Source organism: Populus euphratica, unplaced genomic scaffold (assembly GCF_000495115.2).
Source record: "Populus euphratica unplaced genomic scaffold, PopEup_1.0 scaffold376.1, whole genome shotgun sequence".
NCBI lineage: Eukaryota > Viridiplantae > Streptophyta > Magnoliopsida > Malpighiales > Salicaceae > Populus > Populus euphratica.
The window spans coordinates 95,008-111,102 of NW_011500267.1; the positions used below are offsets into that span (position 1 = coordinate 95,008).

The following is a 16,095-nucleotide window of genomic DNA, read 5'->3' on the forward strand; positions in this document are numbered from 1 at the left end:
ATGTCGAAGTAATAAATAACTCGGTAAGACCGTGGTCGAACCACAGGGAGGTTAATTGTACAAATTATAGATAATAACAATACAACAACAACAATAACAATAACAATAACAATAACAGTAGTAGTAGTAGTATTACTATAATAATAATAATAAAGAATAAGTTGATGAAAACTTTGAAATGAAAGATTAACGTAAAGATTAAATAATGATAACAACAAATGTCAAGGTTAGAGGATCCACTAATAGTATATCAAATAAGTATAATATAAACTTTTATTACTCAAATGGAAACCACACACAAAGGAGGTTCCAATTAGATTATAAATTATTAACATGATTATATTAGTTATCTTATTCGATTAATGCTAATACTTGTAAGTCTTGTCAAGTATTCATTATTATAACTTATATTAACAACAAATCAAGTTCCTTTCATAGCTCAGGTGTCGGTTATACCATGCAATATGGGCTATGAAAGTGTCAAACATTTGATGTACCAAGTGTTATATAACATAAATCTAGATTAGTCATTTAACAAGCAAAGTATTAAAGAGTGAACAAGATAACAAATATAAAACATGTTAGTATCAAACATTAAAGTCCATGTTAAGTTTATACTATACTTATTCTTACACCATTAGTGTAATCTTTTCACCTTGACATAATAAATTTAACTAAACATAATGAAAGAAAAAAATAAATAAACAAAATAAGAATATAAATAAGATAAAAGTTAACTAAGTAAAGGAAAGGAATTGAAAGGCATAAATTTGATATTAATGAAAACAAAACATAAGCAATACAAAAAATACAAAGAGAGAAAGCAACAGCATGATCTTGATATGGAAATCAGGACGCCTAAATGCATGGCAAATGCCTCTTTTTATATGCCAAAATTGAAAACTATTGATTTGATGACTAATTGATTAGTGGGTGGCTAACTCTTGACTTGGTGACAATTCTTATCTTTTTTTGTCTACCCAAAACGTCATTGACAACTTCAAAATTGGAACCACTTGAAAACATGAAAGTTGTAGGAAATTATCTCAACTTTCTTGGGTAAAAATTTAAGATCATTTGGACTTTTATAACTCCAGATATGGGTCAAACACTGAACAGTTCTCAGGCTAAAGGATAGATTCGGACTTCTTTGTTGTTGCTATAATTTGTACTTGAAAATAGCCTTTTTAAATCTTGAACTCCATATAAAAGTTGTAGGTCTATGTCTTACCTTTCCATCCATATAAAGTAGACCTAAATCTGAGATCTACAACTCCAAATATGACCCAATTACCAAACAGTGTTCTGGTTTGGACTACACCGGCATCTCTTTATCCTTTTAATTTTAGTTATTAAATTTATCAATCAATCATTTTATTTATGTGATAGGCCTGCATTTAAAATGAACATTTATCATAAATTAAAGGTATCTTATATTATTAGATATGTGATTATAAAACATGCTTTAATTAAGGAGTTATTGATACTTTAAGTGCAAAATAATAATATCAAACCTTGATAAAATTCACTTTTAAGTATTAATCATGTAATGTATGCGTCAACCATTTTTTAATATTATTAAACTATAAAATTTCTCTCTTGATGAGAATGCAAAATGTCATATTTTTCTCCCTTAATGTTTAGACTTTTATAATTATTTAGTGCCTAAATATATTCATTATTTTTATATTTTGATGTAAGGTGTATATGGAGATGATAAAGGCAAAACGATGCATATTGGGTAATTTTGAATAGTTTTGACATTACTTTGTAATTTGAGCATAATTCTCTCATCTTAATTCAATCTCCGATTAAGATTATTCAAGATGATATGGAACACTAAGTAAAAGCTCTATAACTTTCATGTGTTGAGTTTTGAGAGATACTGACTGTATTGAGGTTGAAATGGGGTATAAAGTTGTTGTACTTGTACTACCAACATGTTGAAATGTTTTTTGGCTTGTAAATCTAATATATAGACCTAATATGATTTATTTTTGAAAGCTTTCAAATTTGATGCATGAATTTTAGCTCAAAATATAATTTCCATAGATATATTAGGACTCAACTTTATTGTTTAATATTTTTCTTAGTTATTCAAATTTGGTTGTTATTATTTGAAGATAATATTTAGAATATTTTAAGAGATTTAAGGGGCTTCTAATATAGAGATGACTTTAAAAGGAAAAAAAAACTATGGATCTTATTCTTCCCTCTTCCTTAACAAATGCTTCAAGTTGTAATTTGCTACTATATTAGATATTAAATTCATAATTGTTTGATCCCTCTAAGCTGTGAAGTAGCTAAAATTTAATGATTTGTTGCATCATTAAATTAAATGCAATTGCTTGTATTTATGCTATTTATTTTTATCGATCTCTCTAATTGTTAAGGCATGCTTGTCTTGAGTTGTTTAGTAGTCAAGATTAATCCAATTGCTCATTTCTAATTAACTATAGTGGTGAAAATAATTCCAATAGAGAAAATTCAAAGTGTGAATTGATATATACTTGCATTGATAATCAATTGTAAAAATTTTGATGCTGGATATTGACTTTATGAAAACCCGATAAATTATAATTTGAACCAAGTAAATAAAATATTAAATAGAGTAAATAAAAGGATTTATAGGATACAATAGAATAAAAGAGAAGGTGTTATAGTGTAAATTAAGTGGAAAAAAAAATAAATGCACAAAATAGAAATAAAAAGTAATGAGGGTCAATTTGTAAATATATAAAAATTAAGACTATAAATGCTCCATTTCTTCTCTATTGACCGATGGTTTGAAACAATTTATAATATCCCACATCGGTGGATGAGGGAGTGGTAGTTGACTTTATTAAGAGTGTTGGTTGTTGACTTGTCATACATGTTCTTGGGCGTCAGGCTCAAAAGTGGGCTCATGTCACCAGAAACAAAATTGTGAGGGCAGTAAGACCCAAAACAGACAATATATGGCAGGTTAAGTTAGGTTGTTACACAAAAAAAAAGGAGAGGATTTGTGTGATTCTTTTTGTACTTAAATTCTTGTTGATTTCACTTATAAAAGTGTATAACCAGAGTGATTAACTTAGTTAAACATCAAGAAAGGTGATTTTAATGTGGTGAGTGCTTTCGAAAAAGAAATTCAAGCTAGGGCTTGAAGAGGTAGGAGAAGAAAACTTAATTTTTTATAGTATTCTTTCCTTGAATCATTATCAAAGTAAGCTAAATAACATGCTCTAAGTGATTAATTCCTTTAATTTTATGTTTGATGAAGGATTATATAGAATTGTGATTATGTGAAAATATGGGTTTATGATATAAATTGTAGCAATAATGTAAATTATTATTTAACCATGTTAGATTATAATTGAACCATGTTAAAAAGCATGAATTATGATTAAGTATGTGTTTAATTTTGAATAAAAAAAAATAAAATTTCTTTCCTTTTTTTTATTAGAATTGTCAGCCAAAGAAAAAAAAAAGGCAATTTAATGTTTTAATGTAATTGTTTGGAAAATATAGGTTTGTAAGTGTTATTATATGAAATGAGTAAGAATTTTCAAAAAGAAAAGAAAAATCCTAACTTTCTTCTTTAGGTGAATTTTGGCTAAAAGAAGAAGAAAATTAGGAAAATTGAGTTTTGATAAAATTATTAAGAAATCTTGTCAAATTATAAATAATTGATGTTGATAAGTTAATTGAATAATGATTTTTGTAAAAATAATTAAAAAATAGAATTTTATCTTCCTCGAATTAAAAGTTTAATCAAACTTAATTAAAGGTGTTAAGTTTAATCAAGAAATATATAATTGGTATTCGAATTGTACTGGTTCAAATGAATGAACAATGATATACTAAATTGTGTTAGTATAGAGAAGACCATAGGACCTAATCAGCAACAAAAAATCTCTTTGCACGCACAGATATGAGATAAGTGTTTGACACCTTAAATTAACTAAATAGCTTTTTTTTTAATGATTATATAAGGATTTTTTTTTGTAGATTATAATTTAGTATAAGTTTTTTTTTTAAAAAAAAGAGATAATTTAATGCCTAACTGAATGGGCGAGTTTAAAAAATTATTTTCTGGTTATTGAAAATAATATCCTATTAAATGGACAAGTTGAGAAGATTATTTCTTCAATGAAAGGATTGAAGAAAAAATGGCTAAGTTAAAAGAATTGATTTCTGGGTTAATGAGATAAATATTTGGCATAATAGATAAATTGTAAAATATGTGGGTTATTAGAGACACCCTTGGTATTTTCATGAATTTTTTAATCTAAAAATCATATTAAAAATTTATGAAATTATTAAATTACTAAAGATAAGATAATTTATTTAATGACACGAGAATTATTTTAATATACATGAATAGTTAGTCCTTAATTAATTATTTATCGACATGTGCAATTTTAATCATATTTAATATAATCATGTTTTTAGGTGCATCACACCTTCAAACCGGAAAATAGATGCATGGACAGATAATTTTGTTAAGAAATTGATGCAAGTGGAAGAACTATTATTTTATTATAATATATTATTATGTTTAAGAATTGTAATGTTTAACTTAATTATTTATGTATCATGTAATTTATGATGTTGTCATTATTAAGTTGAATTACGGTTGGTTATATATATATATATATATATATATATATTTATATTTATGTATCATGTAATTTATGATGTTGTCATTATTAAGTTGAATTACGGTTGGTTATATATATATATATATATATATATATAATTTTAGCAGAGTTTTCTTTATATTTTTTTGATATCAAGTTATCGGCTCAATATTTCTCAACCTGTAAACATCAATTATAATTTTAGTCCTATCATTTGGATTTTTAAAACTCAACCATAATATCAATATTTCATTTCTATTTTCTATAGAAAAATTATTTAAAACTAACTATTTCATAACATTAGTTCATAACATACATTGATTTCTTTTAAAGGTAATTGTGCTTAATATATATATAATGGTAACTACAAATATATCTCATATAATTTGGGGTTATATAATTGGGGTAGTTGTAGACTTAGATCAAAGTTTGTTCTTCTGGTTAATTTCAATCTTTTAATTAGAATTGTTCTCTAGTTGTTTTTTTTATGTTTTTTCTATACTCGTAATCTCATTCATCCTTGTTCACTCAACAACACTGAAGTAGATATTATTCATGAGAACGATTCTTACTTATACCACTACATGTATTTTTAAGAGTTCAGGTTTTATATTTGAATGTCTACAACAACACACCAAATCTTTTAAAAACAATCGTTAGTTTTTGATAGTTATGATTTCGACATATTTCTAATTTTGTTGGAACTAGGCCTTGATTTTATAGTGTTTTAAAGGTAAATGACATTCCAATCAAGACTAGTTGCCTTTTAAGCTATTAGTCCCACCTTCTCCGAGCCAAATTCCATTGTTTTCTAGGATTTTTAGGCATTTTTGTGTTTTTATATAGAATTTTTATTTATTTTCATTACTCTAGATTGTTTTTCTTAATTTGTTTTTCATGGTTTATTAAAGCTTCGTTGATTGTTTATGATTGAAACTTAATCTTTTAATTAAAGAGATTTGTTGTGTGATCTAAAAATAGAGAGAACCTTGCATAAGTTGAGGAAGGAAGCTCGAAAGAAATCCTAAAGAAAATAATCTAACTTTTGATTCTCTTTTTGCTAGCGATTTTGATCTAGGAGAGAAAATTGAACTTTGAAGGTGCTTGTCGTCTCTAATTCAAATCAACAACCCTCGTTCATAATATTCCTTACTTTAGATGCTACTAGTAGAGGAGCTTTGGTGGATAAAACTCTTGAGGCCATGAGCTTAAAATCAAGATAATTCAACAGATAATAAAGTGAAAAAAACCACAAAACTCAAGGATTAATAATTTTTTATCAAATGATAAAATTAAAAAAAATATTAAAAAAACCAAGTCAGTTAAGGTTAACTTGACTAACCTATGACTTAGGATATGAGATTAGGATATCCTCGTAGAAAGGCAAATAAAAAACAATCATGAAACTCAAGGTGCAATAAATGATAAAATTAAAAAAAAATCAATTTAAGAAAAAAAGACATAAGTTAAATCAAGCTACTCTTCAAAATTAATGACCTTAGATCATAAAACAAAGATTACTCAATAGAAGGTAAAAAAAAAAAAAATCAAAAGCAAAATTCATAATCATTAACAATTAAAAAAATATATATTAATTAAAATAATAAGAATCAAATTTATTACAAAAACTAAATGAAAGAAAACAATGAGTGACTAAATTGAAAATAAAATAAATTAAAAAAATGATTAAAAAAACAACAATTAAAAGAATAAAAATCAAATTGGATAAAAAAAAATGTCAAGGGATAAAATTGAGAAAAAAAAATCAAGAATATAATTTTAAAAAATAGCTATAAAAAATAATGATGAAATTAGATATAAAAATTAAATTAAATAAAATACTAAAGAGCAAAATTGAAAGAAAAAAAAGGTAAAAAAATAGAAGCAAAACAAAAGGCAATTAAAAAAATTAAAATTAAAATTAATGCAAATATAAACTGCTGCATACATTTAATTTTGAAAAAAATTGGTACAAAATTCAAGGAGCGAAAAGAGTGAAAAAAAAAAAACCATCTACCATGCACATGCTCCCAATCGTCTCGAAGAAAATATGGCATTTGAGCTGCAAGAGATATTGTAAGCGCCACGAGCGCCGTATACATTGTAAAATTACAAAAAAAAATCCCTAGATATCTTTTTTATTTTTTTGGCTTTTAAAAATAATAATCATTTCATTGAGCTGGCAAAACAGTAAACAATTGAATAACCCCGGGACCCTAGTTTTGTGTCTTGTTGCGGTGTTCTGATACCTTTGTTAATATTATTACATCGAAAGTTGTCTTCGAACATCGCATGTAACCTGTCCACGGGTAACTTCAAGTTTAATGTTACCTCGTCATCATCTAATTTGAATCATAGGTAGCCAGTGAGTAATACGGAATCAGCATGCATTCACAAGTCCACTAAATCCCCCATACTAGTTCTACAAAACCAAGATGCATCTAGAAGACATGTCACGTGAAATCACCCTCACAAATTTTCACCAGCAGCGGATATGGGAAAACCAAATTACTTCAATGAAAGTGGCACGCTATACAGCCATCAATCCACAAGGATTTTCATAAGAAAAATCCAGAGGAACTTTAAGTACATTGCAGAAGAAACATTGACGAAAGTTATTTCCTATTCAAAAAGACATTCAACCAAATTCATGAGTCAAAATTTTAAGTATTATCCTATGTGCTGCACTTGTAAAACTCTTGAGTCTTGAAAATAACAAAACAAAACTCATCAACAGCTCTTCAGGGCTCTGTGATGGGGAAATCAAAAACCACGTCTTTCCCTGTAAGCTTCCTGTATACTCCAGCAAATGACTCCAGCTTGTACTCGGTGTTATTGCGCTCCTTGGGATCCAAGAAGATCTGACAAACAAACCAAACAAAATTGAGAATTAATGAGAAGGGCAAAAACTATGGTGATAGAGAATACAATTCCAACTATAATTTTCTGTTCCTTTGTCTTAAAGTGTCAAAGCTACCTTACTAATTTTGGATCCATCAATCCTGTATCTGGTGCGCTTTCCAACAATCTCAGCAGGATAAACTAAATCCTCAAGCATGGCTTCATGCACGGCAGTTAGGGTGCGGGAGCGGGGACGCTGAACAGCAGAGCCTTTCTTGGGTGGACGCACAATCCTCCGGGTAGCAAGCAGAACAACATCCTGCCAAAATATCAGAGGAATTGAAACATGAATCAGAATTCAGATTCAAACAAGTATTGAATTGAAACTGGGATTGACAGAGTATATTAACCAGGATTAGGAACTACAAATGCTAAGCATCTCCTTCTATGGACTTGAACCTTCAGTCTTGAGGTTGCAAGCTCTAAACTTCATATTCCCCCCTCTATTACACATGTAGAAAACTAAGAATCTGAAATAAAATTACCTTCCCACTAAACTTTTTCTCCAGCTCTCTGACAAGACGAAGATGAATCTTGCGATAAGCCTTCCTTAGTCTATAAGGAACATAAATGACAATAGCTTTGCGATTTCCAGCAACGTCTATTTGACTGCAAAATTTGCAAAGTTTAAATTTAGCAAATAGACCTGGCACCAGAGGAAAAGCAGAAAATTGATAGAGGAGAATGGAAAAGTTTCTTGTAGAACACACATAAAATTATGTACGTACACTGCAGAATTTATGAAGAGATCCTTTAGATCAGTTTTCAGTTCTGAGCTGGTATTTTCCAAATCAAATAATGCCTGCAGAGAAGAAAGCATTTAGATTTTGACATATTTAATTCGTTTAAACAATGAATCCAAAGAAAACAGATTGAATAGTAATGAACTAACTTGGGCAACAGTCTCCTCAAACTCAGTGGGTTCTGCATCCTTGTCTTTCTGGATCTTCTTCCTTGTGGTGAACATCTTCGCAGATCTGGTTAGCAACAGCACAAGAATAGATTCAATGACGGAGCTGTAATTATCAATCCAATTTCATCATAACAAATAGTTCGACATCCATTATGAGTTGTCATCCTAATGAACACCTAATTTCCGTCATATATCCATAAGCATGACTCTTTCTCTATTTGTTCAGAAATAAACTAAGAGTTAGTGAACAAAACATTCATGGATAATGAATACCGACAGGTAGTGTAATGTCAAAAAGCAGACCACACTTCAGACCTTAATACATACTAAATTAGCCCATTACTGCAACCAATGTTGGTTTATATGTCATCATGCTTAAACAAACAAATGGTCACTACCAAAGGAGAAACTAAAATAATCTACGTTAACCCACATGATGCAGCTGAAATAATTTTATAGATGTCTTTCTATCACAAAATTTAAACAACTACAGACAGCCTAGCAAATAATTATATCTTAAAATACAACAATCCAACACCTAAAACCAATCCACACAAGTCCTTTGCCACTAAAAATATTTCCTCTTCCATAATCTTAACACTAAAAAAATCCGTTCTCAATTCTCCGCTTTATCGTCTTTGTTCCATTTACCAACAAACCAATCACATTGAATCATAAAAACATCAATTGTACGAATTGACAAACGGAAACAAGATAAATGCATATCTATAATACAGTTGCTGAACTGTACAGTACACAGAACAGCTGCTTCGATCTTTCAAAGGAGTTCAACGTGAACCAATAAAAACCCATTTGCTTTGGAGAAAAGATACACCATCATTAGAAAACAGACGTCAAGATTCAAGCTTCTACAAGAACCCAGTTGACAAACAAGAAAAATAGAACAGCCCATTCGATATTAGAAGCTAAAAGAATCACAACAAGCAATTATATAGCAGGTTCAATCTGCTTGGCATTGATGAAAAGGAATTTACAGAAAATCCATTTTAGTTTTTGAGACTTACAAGGCAAGTAGCCGTCAGGAAACTGCTGATATGGTTGCTGTCGATGCTACTGCTTTTTTAGGCGGAGAGATCAAGGAGTGGCTCATAGCAGTTTTAATAGTATGGAGGGAGACTAAGAGATACACTTGCCCTATTTTGAACGGCTAGGATTTATTTAAGGAATTCGACACGAGCCGTTGATATTCTTGTCTTACTTAAATATAATTTAATTGCTTTTTAAATAATTTTTTGTATTAAAATATATATTAATAATTTTTTCAAAAAATTATTTTTAATATCATTACATTAAAATAATTTAAAAATATTAAAATTATATTAATTTAAAATAAATAAAAAATAAAAAAATTATATTTTTTCAAAAATATTTTTTAAACATATAGCTCATGAAAATGATTTTATAAAACATTATCCTTGTTATAAAATTTATTTTAAGATGAATGACAGATAAAATTTTAGAAAATGGTTAAGAATAAATAAATTCTCCAAGAAAATTAAGTCTTCTAACATGCAATCTAATATTTTCTTGCAAAATAAAATCTTCACAACTTTTAAGAAATAAGAAAATTTACAAGAACTAAAAGTTATAAAAATGTTAAAGAAACAAAATATCTTAAAAAGAAACTTTTAAGAGATAGATTATATAAATTTTCAGAGATTAAAATATTTTGAATATGATAAGCCATTAAAGAATTAGAAAACTTTTGATAAAAAAAATAAAATAAAAACTTCCTAGATTTATTTAAAGAAATAAAAGCAAACGCTCCAAATGCTAAACCATTTGGAATAAGAAATTCAGGGTTTTCCAAGAATTTTTGGTAATAATATATTTAAAAAAAAAATAATGGTTGAGAATTTTTTTAATATATAATTTTTATTTTAAAAACTATTTTTTTATTTTTTTTATTTCTTGAATTCTTTAAAATTCTATTTTAAAAATTATTGATATTTTTATTCATTTTGAATAATATTATCTATTATAATGTATTATGTTATATATTCTTTTTTTCTTCCTTCCAATAAAGAAAAAACACAATTAAAAACTTAATTTCAACTGGAGGTACATAACTGCCTCACAAATCAAATCAAATATATTCATCCAGTATTGTGATATTTAAGAAAAGTATGTTGTTTTAGGTGATGCCAAATAAAAAATAAGTAAAATGAAAAAAAGAAACTAAATAAACTAGAATGTAAAGAAAAGCTCATAAATAAGGCAATGAAAGAAAAATAATAATGAAAAATAAATTGCAAGAAAGCTATAAGAAAATTATATTTGTAGGGTTTACCATCTTTTCTAGTAACTTAATACCTATTTATATTGCTACAGTATTAGAATTTCATGTAAACACTTAAATTAATTCTTACACAAATTATTCATGTTAGATAAAAAGATTACATGATAAATCATGTTACATATTAAATTTTAATTTATTATGTGTTTTTTTTTCTAGTTATTGCATGAATCGTAACTTATTTTGCAAATATTAATTTGTTTTATTAAAGATTTTTACTCTAAATAGAACTGAATCTTTTAATTAATTAAATAAATTTATATCGTTTATCGTCAATATTTTTTTTATTTTTCCTTATCAATTTGAACCCTGCTAGGACTTAGTTGATTTCATTGTTAATAATTAGTTTTAGCCTTTTTTTTTCTTGTTTGATAATGAATAATTATATTTTTATTTAGTTGACACGTGAATGCTTATTTTAATATGGACAATTACTAGAACATTTTCTAACTTAACCTTTTAGTTTTTGAAAATTTTTAATGTTTGCATTGGTTGATTATAAGATAAGTAGCTGCGTAGTTTTTTAATGTTTGGACTTAAAAACAAAATAAAGCTACAAGTGACTACATAGTTTTCAAAAGAGACTAAAAGCCTTAAAAATCACACTAGTTTCAAAGAAAAAGATAAGAAATTGGTTATGTTAAATAAAAAAAAATCCTTTTTTTCTAAGAACAATTACCTTATATGTTTCGACCAATGTTTTAAAACCCGGCCCGGCGGGTCAACCTAGAACCCGGGGCTAGAATCGGGCCGGGTTGATGAAAAAATAGGATGAGCCATGACCGGCGACCCGGCTGACCCGGCAAAACCCGGTCAAAAATCCGGTTGCAACCCGTTGATTTTTATTTATTTTTTTATTTATCTTTTACTAAAACGACGCCGTTTTGAATTTTTTTTTAAAATAGAAATTGACCCGGCTGATGATTGATACTTAAAAGTGTATTTTTATCAAGGTTTTATATCATCATTTTGCACTTGAAGTATGAATAACTCCTTAACTAAAGCATATTTAATAATAATATATCTAATAATATAAGATACCTTTAATTTATGGTAAATATTCATTTTAAATGCAGGCCTATCACATAAATGAAAGGATTGATTGATGAATTTAAGAACTAAAATTGAAAGGATAAAGAGATGGTCAAACTTAGAAAAGAGATGCCGGTGCAATCCAAACCGGAACACTGTTCTGTAATTGGGTCATATCTGGAGTTATAGATATCATATTTAGATCTACTTTATATGGATGGAAAGGTAAGACATGGGCCTACAACTTTTATATGGAGCTCAAGATCTAAAAAAATCATTTTCAAGTCCACATTGTAGCAACAACAAAGAAATCCGAATATGTCTTCCAGCCCGAACACTGTTCAGTATTTTGGCCATATCTAGAGTTCTAGAAGTCCAAATGAGCTGAATGTTTTACACAAGAAAGCTGAGACAATTGCCTACAACTTTCATGTTTTCAACTGACTCCAATTTTGACGTTATCAATGACATTTTGGGCAGGCAAGAGAAGATAAGGATTGTCACCAAGTCAAGAGTTGGCCACCCACTTCTCAATTAGTCATCAAATCAATAGTTCCCAATTTTAGCCTATAAAAGGAGGCATTTTCCATACATTTAGGCATCTTGGTTTCCAGATCAAGATCATGCTCTTGCTTTCTCTATTTGTATTTTTTGTAATGTTTATGCTTTACTTTTATTAATATCAAATTTATGTCTTTCATTTCCTTTCCTTTACTTAGTTAATTTTTATGTTCTTATTTTGTTTATTTATTTTTCTTTCTTTCATAATGTCTAACTAAGTTAATTATGTCAAGGTGAAAAGGTTACACTAATGGTATGTCAAACTATGGTTTCGACCCTACATTCATTTTTTTAAATTATTATTTGTATGATTATTTTTTAAGTTATAAGTTTATTGTAAATTCAAAATTAATTTAAAAAAATTAATTCATCATATTTATTGTTTTAGCATCTTAGAATCCTAAATTGGAAATGTGAAAAGATTGAACTTTAAAAGTTTGTTTCATTTATTTTTAAAGTCTAGTCTTTTTATGAGTTTTAACACCAATCTAATAACAAAAAATTTCTTAATTAAACATTTATTATCTAGTTAATCACACAAATGTTGAAATAATAAATAATAAATACTAATTAAAAAACTTCATAATATTGAAAATAAAAATATGTATAATAATTATAAGGAATCCCATTGAGTAAATATTAGATCCCTAAAACAAAAAACATAATTCACTCTATTAGATTCTTTTACATAAATAGCACCATATTACTTCTCACGTGATTGCTTAAACTTTATATAATTATTCTTGGAATCATATCAAGTGGTTGATTATGAGGCTTGTCCACTTGGATTTAGATCCAATTAACATCATATATAAAATATACATGTGGAAAATATGAGAAAACACATGTATATGTTAGTCATGAAATAAAAATAAAGATGATTTAGTTGTAAATATAAAATTATAAATCCCTAACAAGCAAGGATAAGAATGAGCAATCATATGATTATTATTAAAACTTTTATAACAAATAAGACATGCCTTAGTAAAGAAAGCATACCTAGTGATTATTGGAAACAAGACAAGAATTAAAAAAGAGGGTTTAAATGTTAAAACCAACTTAAAATGTTTTTAAAGAAACTAGTTGCTACAAAAACTAGAAATAAAAATATTTAAAACAAAATTTTGACATTCATCTTGATTACAAATAATTCAAAAGTAAATTGATAGCCATAAAATTATAAAGAAGTATTAAAAATAAGATTCTCAAGTCTACACATACTTGAATATTTTGAAGTAAACTAGAAGTTATAAAAAATAGACATAAATGTTGAAATCAAGATTTTTAATGCCAACATTGACTAAAAATAATTTGTAAACAAAATGGTACATTTAAGAAACAACAAAAAAGATCAAAATAGGATTTTGACATTAAAACCCCACCAATATAGTTCTCAAATGATATCAATAAAAACAATAGCCAAATTTTGTTTAGTAATGATGAGAATATATATAAAAAACAACAAATTAATATATAAACATGCATACCAGCATAAACACAAAATGAGTAGGAAAATAAATTTCAAAATGAACAAGGACAAAACAATTACACACCGGTTTAATCTAAGAGGCAACACATCTCATCCTTCTAACTTTATCTTAAAGGTTTAAACACTTGTTTATGATATTTGATCCCTAAAATATCATGACCAATATAATAAATACACTTTAAAAATAATAAATATATAAAAATAAAAAAATAAAAAAAATTAAAATAATATAAGATATGAGAAGGATAAATTAGATTATGTTGTCATAATGATCGACATGTCAGATCATACGTCATCACCATTGTTGGCATGTGAGATCATGCATTGTTGTGTACATCTAAAGTGATTTGACTCCCCTATCCTTTCCTAATTAGTGGTATAGTGACACGATCAAAAAATTAATGTTTTCTCTCAGTGTCAAAGTAATAATAAATTAATAAGATTGGAGTATAAACAATAAGGAGGTTAACTTTATAAATTATAAATAATAATAACAACAAGAATAACAACAACAACAATAATAACAATAATAGTAGTAGTAATAGTAGTAGTAGTAGTAGTAGTAATAATAATAAGTTAAAAAGGACTTTGAAATTGTAAGATTAATGTGAGGATTAAACAATGATAAAAACAATTGTCAAGGTTAGAGGATCTATTAATGGTATTTTAAACAAGTATAGTATAAACTCTTATTACTCAACTAGAAACCACACACAAAGAAGGTTCCAATCGGATTATAAATTGTTAACATGATTACATTAGTTATCTTGTTTGAATAATCCTAATACTTGTAAATGTCCTTAGATATTCATGATTATAAATTATGTTAACAACAAATCAAATTCCTTTCATAACACAAATGTCGGTTATACCATACGGTTTATGTTATGCAAGTGCCAAGCATTTGTTATACCAAGATTATACAACATAAATCTAGATTAACCATTTAACAAGCAAAATATTAAAAGTGAATAAAATAACAAATACAAAACATGTTAGTATCAAACATTAAAGTCTATGTTGAGTTTATATTATATTTATTCTTACACCATTAGTGTAACCTTTTTCACCTTGACATGATAAATTTAACTAAACATAATGAAAGAAGAGAAACATAAATAAATAAAATAAAAACATAAATAAGATATAAGTTAACTAAGTAAATAAAAGGAAATGAAAAGCATAAATAAGAGATTAATAGAAGCAAAACTTAAACATTACAATAAAGAGATAGCAAGAACATGATCTTGATTTAAAACTAAGATGTCTAAATGCATGGCAAATACCTTCTTTTATAGGCCAAAATTAAAAACTATTAATTTGATAACTAATGATTAGTACTTAAAAGTGCATTTTTATCATGGTTTTATATCATCATTTTGCACTTGAAGTATCAAAAACTCCTTAATTAAAGCATGTTTTATAATAATATATCTAATAATATAAGATACCTTTAATTTGTGGTAAATGTTCATATTAAATATAGGCCTATCACATAAATGAAAGGATTGATTGATGAATTTAAGAACTAAAATTGAAAAGACAAAGAGATGGCCAAACTTAGAAAAGAGATGTCGGTGCAATCCAAACTGGAACACTATTTGGTAATTGGGTCATATCTGCAGCTATAGATCTCAGATTTAGGTCTACTTTATATGGATGGAAAGGTAAGACATAGGCCTATAACTTTCATATGGAGCCCAAGATCTAAAAAGGCCATTTTCAAGTCCAAATTGTTGCAACAACAAAGAAGCCCGAATCTGTCCTCCAGCCCAAGCACTATTCAGTATTTTAGCCATATCTGGAGTTCTAGAAGTTGAAATGAGCTGAATTTTTTCCACAAGAAATATGAGACAATTGTCTACAACTTTCATGTTTTCAAGTGGCTCCAATTTTGACGTTATCAATGACATTTTAGGCAGACAAGAGAAGATAAGGATTGTCACCAAGTCAAGAGTTGGTCACCCACTCATCAATTAGTCATCAAATCAATAGTTCCTAATTTTGGCCCATAAAAGGAGGCATTTTCCATATATTTAGGCATCTTGGTTTCCAGATCAAGATCATGCTCTTGCTTTCTCTCTTTGTATTTTTTGTAATATTTATGCTTTGCTTTCATTAATATCAAGTTTATGCCTTTCATTTCCTTTCCTTTACTTAGTTAACTTTTATCTTATTTATGTTCTAAGGATAAGAAGAAGAAGAAGATGATGATGAGAACTTTGAGATGAAATATTAATGTAAGGATTAAACAATAATA

The 16,095-nt window shown here is 27.4% G+C and overlaps 1 protein-coding gene across 3 annotated transcripts; it reads right to left on the minus strand.

Annotated features, from left to right (window-relative positions):
• Positions 1-7,117: 7,117 nt before the first annotated feature.
• On the minus strand, positions 7,118-9,552 carry LOC105112923 (40S ribosomal protein S7-like). 3 transcript variants are annotated; one of them, XM_011008837.1, is made up of 6 exons: positions 9,462-9,552; positions 8,416-8,500; positions 8,252-8,325; positions 8,009-8,132; positions 7,600-7,782; positions 7,118-7,483 (listed from the first exon to the last, which is right to left on the minus strand). In XM_011008837.1, the coding sequence occupies exons 2-6, from the start codon at positions 8,488-8,490 to the stop codon at positions 7,364-7,366; spliced, it is 576 nt and encodes a 191-aa protein (XP_011007139.1). In that variant the 5' UTR covers positions 8,491-8,500; positions 9,462-9,552; the 3' UTR covers positions 7,118-7,363. The 3 variants fall into 3 exon arrangements, with proteins under 3 accessions (XP_011007139.1, XP_011007138.1, XP_011007141.1); XM_011008836.1 differs by having other exon boundaries at positions 8,416-8,539; positions 9,462-9,551; XM_011008839.1 differs by having other exon boundaries at positions 8,416-8,520; positions 9,461-9,544.
• Positions 9,553-16,095: the final 6,543 nt, after the last annotated feature.